Genomic DNA, 16,691 nt, shown 5'->3' with positions numbered 1-16,691 from the left:
CCTAACAAAACTGGCCGGCTGCTTCCTATCAAATTCCAAATGAATGGCTCAAGAATACTCTCTGGAAAAGAAAACAAGAACCTAGGCCATGAGTTTGATAGAAATCTAGTCATGAAAGAACCAATAATTAAGTATAATAAAATCTCATGAGGCAAATCGTAATATTACAATGACTAATGCCTTATTTCATTATGTTTCTTATTAATATGAAGTTTGCATTAATTGCAAATAAATATACATAACATTTCCCATCACCATCCTAAGTTGAGTGGATGAATTTATTTAATCTTGACCAGGACTGAGGATTGGCTAAAGTTAACCATAAGTTGCATAATTTTTTTATTATTTTATTTATTTGGACACTAAACCAATAAGTTTTTCTTGCTACTAAAAACTACCAGTATGACATAGATTATGATTATCTTAGCCACCATTTATCACGGCCATCATCAGCAGTGGTGAAAGAAAACTTGAAAACCAAAACTTGATGACCAAGGTCAGTGATGGCTCTACGTGGAACAAGGGAGTCCCTGCAAAGAGGACAAGAAGTGTGGCCATAGCTACACATCCATCTGTCTAAGCATACTCTATGGAAGATATGGTTACATCTGGGCTCTCTAATTTCTTCTCCTTCTTCAATCTTGGTTAAGCAAACTGCACATTCAGTAGCTTCACTTTCACCAGCCTTGTGGTGGTATATGCTTGGCTGATCTTCGCCATTGATCTTGCTTCCTGGCAGGTCTAGTTGGTAATTTTGGAAGAAAAGAATCTGAAGTAAGATATCCAGTGCCCGCATGAAGTGGGTAGCGATCAAGTTCAAGTATTTGAGCATGATGATTTTTGCTTGAGCTTTGAGATTTTGGTTGCGAAAAACAGAAATGAAGTAGCAGCAGAATGAAGTGTGAGGGTGGTTAGATGAAGATGAGGGTGAAGGTGAGGATATTTATGGTTATGGACCTGGTTTCAGAGAAGCACTGCTTGCAACGTCAATTGGCCCAATTGGTTATTGTTTAGTATTTTCGTCCTAAAAACACAGTATAGTTTACACATAAAGTAAGTTAATAATCTTTTATATTTATTACTACTAGTTTTTCTTTTCCTTTTTTTGCCAAAATACATTTGTTAGATACTTAGGATTTGTTTGGTTGGTGAAAAAGAAGAGATAAGATCTGAAATAAAATCATGGCTATAATCGAAATAAAAAAAAAAAATATTAATAGAAATCATTCTTTCTTTCTGTATCTTGAAAAATAAATTTTTTATTTGTGTGAAAATTGAATCAAACCAATCAATATTTTTTTACATAACTAATTATAAATTATTAATCAAGTGAAATAATATTTTTTAATTATTTTTATATATTTATTATAAATAGTGATAAAAAATTATTATAATAATTAAATATACTGGTGTCAATAATTATCATTTCACACTAAATCAAACATTTTTATTTAAATTTTCATTTTTATTTCTAATTTTTGAGTCAAGTGTTAACTATTCATGTTAATGTTATTTAAAAAGATGAAATATTACAATGGGAACTCAAAAATGTATTTAATAAAAATTTATGATTTAAAAAAATTAAAATTTAATTTTAGATAATAACATTTATGTTATTAAATGAAGAGTATTTTTTACCATTAATTACTTAGCTAACAACTAAAGAAAAAAGAAAAAGAAAAAGAGAAGTGGACTATATTTAAGATGAACAAAAAGAAAATTAATCTATATGTTTAAAACAGATCTAGAAAGTATTTATAAGGTTTGAGATCTTCTCATGCTTAACTTGAACATGACTTATCATATTTGTAATTTTAATATTTAATTTATTTTAAATAAAATAATTAAATTTTTTATTAGAAATTTGAGTTTAAATTTTAAAAGTCACTAATAATTTATAGAATAATAAATTTCAATAATTAATAGTGAATTCAATTGCTACGTGACATATCAATTTAACAATAATATACTTAAAATATTATAGTATAAAACAATAAAAAGTTCTTGCCTATTATAAATATATGTTTTTAACGATGTACTAAATTGATGAATAAGTAATAATATATATATTAATTTCTGAGCTCTAAAATTTTTTTGATATGTGCGTTTAACTTTTGACATGTAAAATTTTTATTTTGACATATATACTATTTTTGATATATAGAATTTAAGATTATGTGTAAATTTATAGTTTTTTTTATTAATTTATTGATTAATATATTACATTCCTAATTAAATACGGACTCTAATATTCAAAAATAACATATTAAATAAATTTTAATTAATAAATAGTTTCCTAATCATATTAAATAATACAATAATACTACAAGATAATGACCCATACCCAATCAAATTACTTTGATATTTTATCACGTATACACACACTTATTAGTTTTGCATTTTACATTCTCTAGTTTTAATTGATACTAAAATTATTCTTCTAAGAAATAATTACAGTAAATTGAATCTATAGAGAAATGAAGAATAAATCTTTATGACTGATTTAATCGTGTAATTCAGATTATAATTAATAAGGTATGAGCAAATATAATATCGTTTTTGTTAAAAGCACAACCGTTTTTCAAATCCTGAAAAACAGTATGCACACAATGACATCAAACTAGTCCTTTAAAACTGTTTGATATTATTATTATTATTATTGTGTTAAAGAAATAAGTTCAAATTATTTAATATATTAAATATAAAACTGTTTATGTTAAAGAAAAAAAGGGATAATGATATCTGGAAGAACAGCTTTTGAAGACCTAGTACAATATTTTTATTTGGAAAGCATTTTAGACCACTCAATTGAGCTCCAAAGAGGAGGAGGAGGAGCTGTCTTCTTGCGACTAACCCCACTCACTCACTTCACTATTCAAACACATTTAAATAATTTCCCAGTTTAAAACGCATAAATAATGAATTTTGACAATCTCATTGTCTGGAGTAGAAATATTCATTATTTCTTGATAGAGAAATACCCATTATTAATAATGTTGATCCAATAAATAAATGTAAGTATATATTGAGAGAGAGAGAGAGAGAAATTGGTTAAGGCAGGCAGGTATAGTAAGTAATAGCAGCATCGGAGGGCCACCGTGGCATGTTTAGGGCTTTCTTCTGTCGATATCTTCCCGTCGATGTCGCTCTCTTATTTTCTGTCAACGTGTGAATAGGGCTTCCCTTCTCTCTCTCTCTCTCTCTCTCTCTCTCTCTCTTCCCAAAATCAGTATGAAATTGATGATAATTTATCATGCATTAAGGGCATAAAAGTCAGATAATATAATTTTTTTTTTTTAATTTGTCAGTGATTGTTTAAAAATGTACTAAAAGTCATAGAAATTGTGGTACTTTGTCAATTATTGTAATACTTATTTGAAGTTTAATTAATATGGTTTGTTCTCTAAATATTCACGAGAAATATCATTTTTATTATGACTGCTTTTTTCGAATTTTTTTTCTTGTTTATTTTCAAGTAATTTTAAAAATATGATTGGACCGAAATTTAAAATTAAAACTGTAAATTTAATTTATGTAATTAAAATTTATTGTGAGTTTTAATAATTATGGTTATCAAATATATTATTATATTTAATACTTAATGTTCAATTTTATTCAAAGCCATATAAATCATTAAGTATGAAACTAGTTACTGTATCCGTCTTGGAAGAATCTCATCTTTTTTACATTGGCGGTAATAAAATAGTGCGTTATTATCTTATAAGAGTAAACTTTATTTACATTTGAATTATATCATTGGTAACTCTAAAAAGTTATAGAGTAATTGCAATTGGATATTTATTGCTCTCTTTTTAAAGTACGACAACGGTAAATAAAAAGTTTTAATAATAATATCAACAATAATAATAATAATTTAATCCATCTTCTTAACAATTAAGAATAATTGCAATTAATAGAAGTATTTTTGTGCCTCTCTAACTAGGGTTTAAGTGCCAATTTGCCACCTAAACTTTGAAATGAAGTCCAATTTACTCCAAAATTAACTTTTTAAGCATTTTACCCATCGGATGTGCAAGTTTTAGTCAATTACATCCAAATTTGAGAGTTTGTTTGGCACACTCTTGAACAAGTGAGAGACATTAAAATAAATTTAAAAAATATTGCTTTTTCTTTAATTTTCTCTTTCAATATTCTCTCTCTTTCTTATTTATTCTCCTTCGTCCTTTTCTTTTCATTTTTCTAACTATTATAAACAAATCTCTAAATCAATTTTCAAATCAAACTGACAAAGTCTTATTCGTTTGATCAATAGGAGATCCAAAATTAACAATAAATTCATAATCATGGAAACTATATAAGGGAAGATCTCTCTCCCTGTTTAGCTCGTGCAACCGTTGTAAATAAAAATTGAAAATTCTCTCTTATCAATATTAAGGGCAATATTTTGACTCGTGAAAACAAGAAATCTGAAATCTTATTTCTTTCTCTAACTATATGATATTACTTGGGCTTGCAACAATTTAGTTGGTGTGGTGATGGCGGTGGTTGGTAGTGGGGTGGTGTTGGCATAGTGATCATGTTGTGAAAGTTCTTTTTTCTATTTTTTGTTCATGTATTGATAAGGTGGTAAAGTGGGCGAGGTGATGGTGGCTTACGATGGGCATAATGTAAGCTATTGGGTTAGTACGCTACTGCTATGGTTGCTAAGAGCACTGGCTAAGTGTTAACAAAGATGGAGAAGAGGATAGCTATGACAGAGCAAATTGGGTTGAAAGGAACATTTCAGAATCATGGCCTGAATTAAGAGGGGAATGTAATAATAATCCCAAGATTTTGAGGAGTAACAAGTCTTAGTTGGAGAAAATCCAATGGCTTTGGTGTCGAGGGATTGTTCTATAGTGCAATGGACATGAATGGGTGGCTTATGGTGACCAGTGGGTAAGTTAGTAGGTTAGTGGGCGATAGGTGGCTTGTGGCAGGGGCAGGGGCGATGAGGTGGTGTTAGTAATGGCTTTAATCTTTTTTTAGAATTGAAATTTCCAAATTTAATTTTAGTATATAAATGAATCTTTCTTTCATAATATTTTTATTTTATTTTATTATAAATAACCAATTGTATTTAATTTGATTTTAATATATATAATGAGTTTTTAATTTCATAACTAGCGAGAGATGCTCACGCTATAGATAGAGGGGGCAAATTAATCAAAAATTCAAATTTGATGGATAAAATGCTTAAAGAGTTAATTTTGGAGTAAATTGAACTTTACTTCGAAGTTTAGGAGGCAAATTAACACTTAAACCCTCTAACTAGCTATTTATTAATGTCGCTTGAAGCGTAGTGGACTTCATAATATTTATTATGAGTACATAAGTATAAACTAGCAACTTCCTTCTTGCATTTAGTGTTACACATGTTGTCACTCAATATTTATAACATATAACGACAAAGAACTGAATTATATGAAATATCTAACTTTTTAATTTTATCTCCTTGGTGAACTCCACAACTTTTAAGAGGTTGTTTATTCTAATTTCTTTTTCAAATTTATTAAGTTTAATTCTTTACATATGTAACATTCAATTCATTCATATATTTTCGTATTTAGAGTCTGTCATTCTAGAAATCTGCTAGAAGTTATTTTGTCCAAGCGTTTTATTCTTGACCCAATATCCATTTATCCTTTAATCGGACCGTTTCTCTAACCAGCATGTTACATGCCTAACGACATCCATCTAATTTGTCTTTAAACCACATATTTACTAGAAGAATTCTCCCACTGACTTTACAGTTTTATTTCTTTGGTGGATTCCAAAAGTTTGTAAGAAGTTATACATTTTATTATTTTTTTAAACTCGACAATTTTAAATTTTTTAATTTTTTTTTAAATCTACAACCGAAAAAGTCTAATATAATTAGTTATTAGTTATTTTTTATTTTATTTCAATATGAGATATAATTCATTCATATATTTCCGTATTTTAAAACTTTACTTTTTAAAAACTTATTTAAATAGTTTATTCTTACCGCAGGGCTAGACTATCATATAATGCTTAGTGAATTTTTTTTTATATGTGAAATAAAGGTTTCATTGGAATAAAGAAATTTATAAAAGTACATATAATAATAAGCATAATTTGAGTATCAAAAAAGATATTCACAGTAATTATACTTGTAGAGAAGCAACAAAAGTTAAAACATAGATCTCACTTTCTAAGGAAAATATGCTAAAAAACAAACTAGTAGGAGAATGAAAAAGTGGACTATATTTAGGATGAAAATAGAATGAAAATGAATTTTATTTTAAAATTACTTTTTGTTCATCGAACGCTCTTTGAGCTGTAAATTGTCGAACAAGAATAATTCTGGTAAATTTGAGATAAAAACAACACAACATTTTGTAAAGCAAATTTAACTAAAATTTTAGAAGTTAAAATAGAATTTAAGTTTTGCTTTATTTGAAAAGAATAGATGATAGAGTTTTTGAACTCTACTTCTTAAGTCTATTGACTTGGTGAATTGAGATTTGAATAATTTTTGCAAGTTTTTAAAACTTATAAAAAAAATTATATACTCCACTTATTAATCCTTCCAAGTAAGAATTAAAAATAGAGAAAATTTTAGTAATTATTATATGGTTTAATGTATTTTTGTTTTAGAACCTGTGGTTTATTCTTTTTCGCTTTAGTATCTTATGTATATAATCGTTAGCAAATAACGGTCAAATTGCATAACATTTTTAGTAAGTGCTGACATTATCAGGTTAGAAGAACAATAGCTATTGCGTCTTAACAGTATTTTACAATTTAGCAGTTATTTGCTAACGGTCAAATTCACAGGATACTACAGTAAAAAAAACAAATCATAAGACTAAAATAAAAATACTTTAAACCATAAAGTAGTTTAATTGAGTTTTCCCTTAAAAATATTATAAGCCTAAAAACCCTTTAGAAAACCTTAATCCAATAGATTCTTTCATATATTAGAGGACGGTGGATGGAATGCTTCTCCATATTTTCAAAGTAATAATACTAACCAGAGAACTCTTTGAATAACTTAAAATTGATGCAGATATATATAACTAAACATCTAACATATTCTTGAAAGAGGGAAAAAAGTTCCTTGTTACTATAAAAAAGAGAAAACAAAATCTGATTCCAAGAAATACGTTCCATTTCCCAATTCGAGTGTCTTAGAGACAACCAAAGTTCTTTTTCATTGTAATAAGATCAGCTTTCTGCAAATTTTTAGCAACCAACTTCTGGGCTCATCTCCATCCTCATGCTCTCAGTCTTATCAATCTTCTTGTAATGTAAATTCTTAGGCTTAAATTTTCCAAATATAAACTTGAGAGCTGCCATCAACTTCACTGAACCTGTCATACTCATAGCAGCAGATAGAAACAAAAAAAGATTTAACTGAGATTAGTTTTAGTTCGTTCACAAACGTGATGATGAACAATTATGAAGTTTTAAGAAAGAGACAGTGGAGAAAAGATAAGAAATGTGGCTGATGTTCTCCGAAAAGGAAGAATAATTGAGGCATGTAACAGAAGACCTAATAGTAGACGATGAATGATGAAAAATAAAAATCTTCTAACTATTTAACATTTTTATGGAAGCCAAACCATTGACAAGTCACCATCAAACAAGTTCTTTGAATATTTAGCTGAAGACCAATAATACCTCATGTACAATATCTTTCTGTGGTCCTCAAAAGTTTTCTTTTTCTTCTTTTCAATAAAAGTACTCAACTCGAAATTAGCAGTTGAAATTTCATTATTTATGTTAGTCGTATATTTATTTTAAGCATTAACGTGTGTGATATATGAACCGTAATTTCTTTTCCGATGAATTTTAATAATAATTTATACATAAAATTTATTTTAACTGAATTTTTATCTATATTTTATTTATAAAATTGGTCGTGCCCTTCCGTACTTTTGTTCCATGCTGCTCCTTGAGAAGTGGAGCTTCAAAATAACACCATTTTGAATCTTCCTCCTGTAAGAAGAAGCGAGTTTTCTCTTGGTCATTATTCTCATCATGAAAATAAAATCAAATTGAATAACTTCAATTAATTAATTAGACAAATACTGTGGGCTAGATTTATAGTCTTTAGGCTTGATTTACAGACAGTATAAATGTATACAGACAATTTAGTTTGAAATTAATTTTTAAAAATTAAATCTTCATCAAGTATTTAAATTGCTTAGTTGAAACTTTTTAAATATGATAAATTATATTTTATACAGTTGTATTTCTAATTTGGATTTATCACAATAATTGTAAAGTATTATCAGTTTGAATATTTTTTGAGTAATAATATCAACTTTCAAAAAAATAATTAGAGACTGGTATGAATATCGGTATCAGTATCATATCTGGTTCATGTGACTCTTAAATCTTAGAACTCAAGTAATATTATCCTACAATAGGAATCATATAAATTCACATGTTGAGATTTAATGAAGGGTGAAGTACTCACGGGGAGAGATCGGTAGACAGTCCATAGTATTCGTTGGCATGGGACTTCGATGGATACTATTTTAGTTTACGGAGTTTAATGTTGTTTACAGATGGGAATGATCCAATTCTGTCTGAAATAAATTAAACTAGTGCTTGTTTTGATCATTTTTATTGAGGAATTTTGTAGAATTTATTAGTTTTATATTAAATAATTTTTTTTTTTATTTTAACAAAATTTAATTTATAAATTTTAAAGATTTTTTTCCCAAACGAGACCTTAAATTATATGCGGCTTTAAAAAAAAATGTGCAAAATAATATGTGAACCGGCAATAACAATCGCTAAATAACTAATAAAATAGTAAATAAATGGTCATTCTATGAATGGGACTGATTTGATTTTGAGTAGCTTAGTTAGCTCTCAATATATTTCTAGATAATTTGATTTATTTTTATTTCAATTAATTTGCAAATTTACGATACTAATATTAATATGTGGCTAAATTATCTTAATTTTCTCTAAATTTTAATTTATAATACTAATTTTTTTAAAATTTAAATTTAATAACACTAAATTCTCTATAGTTAATTTTTATTAACTAAACTAACGAAAAACTGAGCAGACAGTTAAAGTATCAATTTAAAAAAATAAAATTAAAGGCTACGTCATTAAATAGGACATATCAGTAAGATATTCCATTTATTTTCTCATCTCTCTCATCTTCCTCTTTTTCCTTTACCTTCTCCTCTCTCCTTCAAATTTAATCCAAGAAAGAAAAAGAACAAAACCCTCGAAACTTTGCAATCCATTCCTCTAAAAAGCAAAACCTTTGAAATTTTACAATCAATTCCTCGCTTCTTCAAACAAACAACAAATCGGGGGGCACTCCCTTGACTGGAAGTAGATTTCTGATTCTCCTTCTCATTCACAGTACCGAACTTCAATCAGCGGCCCTTAATCACCGAGTTCTTCCCAGTTTTCTTAATAGTAGACGAAGAAGAAGTAGAGCTGGAAAACCTAAAAACACTCTGTTTGAAATTGCTATCAAATCTATATTATTTATTAGCATCATTTACAACACCAGAAGTAGAAATCGAGTCCTGAGAAGGTTCTTATTTGTCTTTGGAATGTTCATCGTGGTGGTGAAGTGCTTGGCTACGAAACCAGTAGATCTTGTTACTATTGCTTCTAGTAGAAGTTGCTACGTTCTTATTCTTCTTCTTATTATTATTCAAAAACATTAAGAGAAAGAAAGAGTTTTTAGTAAAGGTTGATGATGAGCATTAACACAAAATTAAGGTTAGGTGGCGGAGAGTTGTAACTTCCAAAATTGGATTTTGGTAGGATTGTTCCGTGCTCCAATCTGTTTCCCAATTTATCAATTTTCTTATTCCGAAATTCACTATTTTATTTTTGGATTAAATTTCGAAGAGAGAGGAAAAGATAGAAAAAAAGATGAAAATGAGAGAATAAATTAAACGAGGTGTCCTACTTAATGATATTACATTTTATTTTATTTTCTTAAATTAACACTTAGACTGTCTCGTTAATGTATTTAATGAAAATTGATAGTAGGAAGTTTAATGTTATTAAACCCAAAGTTCATAGAATTTTGTGTTATAAATTAAAATTTAGAAATTTTAATGATACTAGGGTCAAATTTTAGAGACAAGGAGAGTAATTTGACTGCTAATATATGCCTTTAATTTTTATAATAAGGTTTTGATTACAATCTGACAACCAAGAAATGAGGCAAAAATGTAGTAGCTCAAAACAAACCCATGTTCTTCTTGGTTTAGAAGATCTCTCTGTAAATCCTGGTTTAAGATTACTTTTCAAAAAAACATCTGAATATCTTTCGTAATAATGGAAAAAAGAAAAAAAAAGAGAGCCTATTTACAAGAAGGACATTGCCAACAACCACTTAATCATAAACTTGGAAAGACCTGGAATATAATCCCAATCCGCTCCCTAATTTAGTTTTTGTTTGATAAAACTGATATGTTTTCATTTTTCGAATGAAATATATCAGCCAATGGTTTCATTTTATATTAATTAATTGTGTGTTTATTTTTTCTATACATATGTACAGATGTAAATGCTACGTCAATTTAAATTTCCTGTGGATGATATTGTCTAATGGTGGAAAGCATCATCTAATAATATATAATATTGGTAAAAATAATTTTTTAATTTTACTTTATTGAGTACCTACTTTAATTATTAAGGACTCAATATTTATTAATTAAAATAATTATAAAATAAAATAAAAATTAAGAGATTAATAAATTAAATTGAAAAGTTTAGAGGCTCAAATAGTAGATTTTTTTTTCCCTATATATTTTGCTGAAACATCATCTCATATTTGGTCTTAACAAAATTCACTTATTTTTCTTAAGAGGGTACTAACTATGGCATACACCAGTCATAGAGAGAGCACGGATATATCAAAACTTGAGCCCTGGACATCCCTAATTATTCAAAGAATAATAATAGGTCTAATAACTCATTATTATTCAAAAATATTCTTACAATTACTAATCAAAATAATTATTGTTTTATAGACTGTGTCATTACCTGAGATAGCTCATGCAGTATCATTTGAGTACGTGGTTGCCAATCATCAAATATTGTTTGCTTCTCTTACTAATACATATCAACTTTTTATCATTTATGGTTGGTGTATGCCTGAAATTATTTAAAAAATTTCAATAATTAAATATGTATTAATTATTAAATTAATTTCAAATTTTATTTTTAACCGGTTTTATCAATTTTTCTTTTTATTTTTATCTAATTTTTTCAATTCAATTATAAATGAAAGCATAATAGAGTAAATATTTATTGGTATAAGATTTATAAATACAATGAAGAGCTCATTTCTTATAATTATTCAAACAATACCTGAACTAATCCAAGAATTCAAAGAGATTATGGGTTCCTCATTTTTAATATACTATTAATTATCAATGAAACTAGAGGCTAGTGTCACAGCCCGTCTCATCTTGGGAGAGCAAGGCATGTCCATAGTAGTGCACATGGACATAAATGTGTCCAACATGTGCCAAGAGTGGGCTGCTGCTTGCTTAGCCCAAGTGTGCTGTCTAGAAAAACAAGGGAAGACATTAGAAGGTATTGGAATGCTGCGGGATGAGCAAGGTTGTGTACTGCGGAATGAGCAAGGTTGTGTACTGCCAAGCCAAGCTAAGGACATGAAGGAGCAAGGATGGCTGCCTTCCAGAAACTTCTCATGCTTTTGTAAATAGAGTAGCTTGCCAGGAAAGCCATGTACATGAGATATTTGTAGAAAGGTCTAGATGAATTAATCCTAGCTACATGTTAAGGAAGTGGAAAACCTATATAGAAGCCATCCCACATACTTGTAAAGAGGGTTGAGAAATTCAACAAAGCTCTCCATACTAGTCCTAAACTTTTGCTGCCTACTTTGCTCACCGAAAATCTCTTCTAACTCACATCTAAGCTTACTTAGTTCGACTTTGACACACAAGTTAACTAAGTGTCGCGCGACTTTGCTAACCTCTAAGTCTAAGTTCGTGAAACTAGGCTGTTTGATTTTAGAAAGTCTAATTCACAGCCGAACCATCATTATCAATGGAGGAGGACAAAATGGCTTGTTAGAGTTTTTAGTTAAAGATTTTGAAGGCGAATTAATAGCCAAAAAATAAGTTAATTTTGGAATAAATTCAACGTTTAAATTAATTTAGTGGCCAAATTGAGCCTTAAGCTTTTATTTTGTTCTTATATTTTTGCACGATAAGGGAAGGCGCTGATTGAGAGCCTGATTGTATCATTATTGGGGGATGAAGATTTTGAATAGCATGGTAGAGATATTTATGAAGTAAAGATTCATTGAGTATCTAAAGTTCATGGTCGGAAAAGTCTATTAAATATTACTATCTTTTTCATCTCTAATTAGCATACTTCTATAATAGAAACAATAAGAAGCATTCAGTGCATGTTTTTATTCAATTAATGCAACAAATACACATGTCATATTATCATATACCAAGCTAATATATATAAGATATATTAATTAATTTTTAATTACATAAATCACTCATGCATCCGTCGATCCGTATACTACGGTAAGTGGCAAGAGTGAAGTAGTTCTTCTCATGTTTGGTGCCCAAAAACTTGAAGTTGTATTTAGCACAAGCCGCGGGTGAATCCAACGGCATAGCTTTGTTGCTACACCATACAATTCCCCCACCAACAGTGAAGTGTATAGAACGTATGGCACAGGCCGTGCTGCGTCTGGCAAAAGAAGTGATGCCAGTGAAGCTAGAGAACAGGAACCAATTATCATCATAATCGCTTGCGAAAGGCGAGAAGGAAATGCCAACTCAATGCCATACGCAATGGAATATGCAAGTAAACTAGCAATAGCAAATTGGGTAGTGACAGGGTGCGTCTCGAAGGGAGACTTGCTCGACCCTTGACATTTTATCTCAATAAAATCAAGAAGCACCGGAACAACGAAAGCAAGAATGGCATGTAGAGAAGTTGAGGTAATCAGCTGTTGTTGGCCATTCTGAATGTTGTAAGTGATGTTAAAAGATAGCTGCTGTCTATTAGAGAAGAAGCTTCTTGGCGAGTGGGGGAGGGAAATGCGACTTGGACCTGCCATTGAAGGGTCAATCTCGGATCTGTGTGGTACATACTGACTAACTCTTTGCTTTCTATATATAAAAGGATGAAACACCCGATTGCTTAAATTCCTGTCTGCTTCTTTTCCTGTTGACCATATTTCTTTCTGCACATAATATGACTTCTAGAATGGCAATAAATCTGAATCTAGAAAAGGTATAGAGGAAATAGTGTTATATTAAAAAGTAAGCATGCAGGTACACACTTTGGCTCCACTCTGTTGGTGCTCTCTCAGGACTTTTTCTTCATGACCAGTAAAATTTGTAGGACGTGCATGTGTATTTTTGATGAATGGAGTGATGGAGCGCTTTCACCTTCTGTTCTTGTTAAAATAACACAAGAACAAGAAACGTTTCTTGGAAGGTAGAGAAATGAGCAAACTTTTGCCTAATCCCATATATATTTTTATCTATATCTTAAATTTATATGTTTATTAATTTTAAATAATAAATTATATATCAATTATTTAATATTAAAATATTAAATATACATACATATTATTTTTTTAAATATTTATTATAATATATAAATAAAAATTTATGAACAACCCGCTAATGGAATAGCTCCACCATTAACCAATTATATATTAGTAGTTTATCCAAGAACCTGAAAAAGGGATCTTGTCATCATTTCGGGATATCTAGTGTCTGATTAAAATATTAGTAATCACACTAATTAAGAGAGTTGCAAGTGATAATTAGCTTATGCTTGTGTTTCTTTTTTCTTTTTTTAGTTCTGGTTCTTTTTCTGTTTTCTTTTACCCTGTTAAGTCAACCATTTGCGATTGGTTGATGGTAACACTGCGGCACAAGCTCATTTTTGCCAAGTAATGTCAAATATATTTTTTATTTGAGTAATCATTTCCATCAATCGGTCGGCTTTTAAAGTTTTAAATGTATTTCTTTATACTCAATTTATGTATTTAGCAATTAAATCTAGATGATAAGAGTTGAGGTTATGCAATAGATTTGAGAGCATTTTTCTTTTTACCTTTTAGACAAATGGGAAATCATTTCATATGGATAGATTTTTATATTTTTATTCATATAGGCAGCCCTATAAACATCACATTCGGGAGACTATTTCTGGGATTAACAACACAATGAAAGATTGAAAGGATGAAGGGATAACAATGTCCTGGAAAGAGGGAATATAAGAAAGAAAGAAAATAAATATTTGAGAAAAATAAAAGAGTTATCATATTTGAGAAGGTGGAACAAAATAATGACAGAAAGAAAATACTCTCGAAAATGCTCAATATTTTCCCAAAATCAAATTGAATAGCTAGCTAGTTTTGCCAATTGCTTGGAAAATCAACATAGGAAAGTAAACTAGACTTGAATATTTAGCTACTTTCTATGTTTCTGTTTTTACTATCAATCAACACGCAATCCATATCTAATATGGAAGAAAGATAGCTATTTGTTACTAGGTGTCTTTTAGTTTACAAGACTACTCAAGATGATAGCTCAGATTTCACTTGAGAGGCTACTGGACCTTTCCAAATCCTTTTTATGGCTTTCCCACACTGGCCCCTGTCACCTGTCTAGGTTGGCGGTCCAATGAGATCCACTAAGGAAGCAATTTTCTCTCATGTCTAGCCTAGTTTCACTAGGGAATTTGGCATATGCTGTACCTAGCAAAGCAATTGACTCACCACTTTGGATGTTCATTTGCTTGTAATGTATTAATATGGCACAGCTGATTCTATGTGAATGTCTCCTGTGTCGCTAATGTGCATCCATGAAGGTCAGCTAGCAGGTCTTCGGAGGCCTGCAGATTGTCCAAAACGAAAACTAGCATTTAAATATAGCTGGTGAGTCCAAAGGTAAGTGAACTGGCAATGGGAATCTTGGAAGTAGCCGGGTGAGGGAGATTCGCTTGTTCCTTGAGAATTTATGTCAGTCAGATTAAGAAGCACTGGAATGATTGTTGGCTGAGATTAACGCTCTTCAGAACGTTGCAAGTGATGTTGAAAGGGAGACGTCCATTAGATAAGAAGACTCTTATTACACAATTTGTTTGTTTCTTTAAATAATCGAAGGTTAATTTTATTTATTGTATGTGTCTTTATTTTTATAGTAACTTGCAAGAAGCTTCTTCATTCTTTTTGCAGAGTTTCAACTCTATTGTGTTAGGAAATGTGCGAGAGTTGTTCTCACACAATCGCAAGAGTAGCAGATTCTACGTCAGGTTCCTTGGACCAGAATTCTATCCCATTGATTAATCCGGACATTCTGTCATTGTCGTAGGTCTTGTTTTCTGAATATTGATGTTGATCTTTATGAAATTAAAAGTTTATTTCAAAAAAAAAAGAATGATAAACTTACTAGAGCTCCTATGAGGTTTAATAATAATAATAAGTCTATAATCAAGAGATGTTAATTTCACATTAATTATGATTTAATTTTATGATAAGCACGTTTCGAAAATTATTTTCTAAATATATAAGTGAATATAAAAAAATACGTTTAAAACAAAACAAAATGGCCATTGACTGGTGGAAATGGTTACTCTAATAAAAAATATATGTTTGACCTTAAATTAGCAAAAATGAGCAAATAGCAAAGAAGCCTACTGGAGAGTTAAGCAATTCGGTGTTTCATCCTTCTATATATATTGAAAGCAACGATATTAGTCAGTATGGACCACACAGATCCGATATTGGCACTTCAATGGCTGATTCAAGTCGCATTTCCCTCCCCCACTCACCCAGAACTTTCTTCTCTAATAGACAGCAGCTATCTTTCAACATCACTTACAACATTCAGAACGGCCAACAACAGCTGATTACCTCAACTTCTCTACATGCCATTCTTGCTTTCATTGTTCCGGTGCTTCTTAATTTTATTGAGATAAAATGTCAAGGGTCGAGCAAATCTCCCTTCGAGACGCACCCTGTCACTACCCAATTTGCTATTGCTAGTTTACTTGCATATTGCATTGCGTATGGCGTTGAGTTGGCATTTCCTTCTCGTCTTTGTCAAGCGATTATGAGGATAATTGGTTCCTGTTCTCTAGCTTCACTGGCATCACTTCTGTTGCCAGACGCAGCGCGGCCTGTGCCATACGTTCTATACACTTTGCCGGTGATGGGGAAATTGAATGGCGTAGCAACAAAGCTATGCCGCTGGATTCACCAGCGGTTCTTACTAAAGGACAACTTTTAGTTTTTGGGCGACAAAGATGAGAAGAACTTCCCTCTTGCCACTTACCATTGTAGATGCACGGTTTTCGCCCACTCGTTGAGGAAAAATTCGAGCATGCACGCAGCACCCATCTGTATAAGATTATGAACTATTCATTATATGTTATTAACTTGTAAAAATATTCATCAAACGATACAATTATATTAATTATTAGATTGTCTAAAGGCTTAAAGGTCAATTTGTTCTCTAAACTAATATTAAGGTTCAGTTTATTCCAAAATTAACTTTAACAACTCGTTATGAATTAAATTTTTTAAAATTAAAACAACGCCACAGTTTTTTATTTTACAGATAATAAATAATATTTTAAAGACAAAAAATAACTAATTTTTTTGAATTTTTGGTATTGGCTAGTGTATTGTTTAAATCATCATAAGGAATGAA

The 16,691-nt window shown here is 30.1% G+C and overlaps 2 protein-coding genes across 2 annotated transcripts; one reads left to right on the top strand and one right to left on the bottom strand.

Moving 5' to 3' along the window:
• Positions 1–418: 418 nt before the first annotated feature.
• Positions 419–796, bottom strand: LOC125369865 (E3 ubiquitin-protein ligase ATL59-like). The gene has a single exon (XM_048373134.1). It carries the CDS (start codon positions 794–796, stop codon positions 419–421), a length of 378 nt encoding a protein of 125 aa, XP_048229091.1.
• A 14,537-nt stretch (positions 797–15,333) lies between these two features.
• On the top strand, positions 15,334–16,460 carry LOC125369944. The gene has a single exon (XM_048373431.1). The coding sequence runs from the start codon at positions 15,774–15,776 to the stop codon at positions 16,266–16,268; it is 495 nt and encodes a 164-aa protein (XP_048229388.1). The 5' UTR covers positions 15,334–15,773; the 3' UTR covers positions 16,269–16,460.
• The last annotated feature ends 231 nt before the right edge of the window (positions 16,461–16,691 follow it).

This window comes from Ricinus communis, chromosome 4, assembly GCF_019578655.1.
Source record: "Ricinus communis isolate WT05 ecotype wild-type chromosome 4, ASM1957865v1, whole genome shotgun sequence".
NCBI lineage: Eukaryota > Viridiplantae > Streptophyta > Magnoliopsida > Malpighiales > Euphorbiaceae > Ricinus > Ricinus communis.
This window is presented reverse-complemented; position numbering and strand designations above follow the sequence as displayed.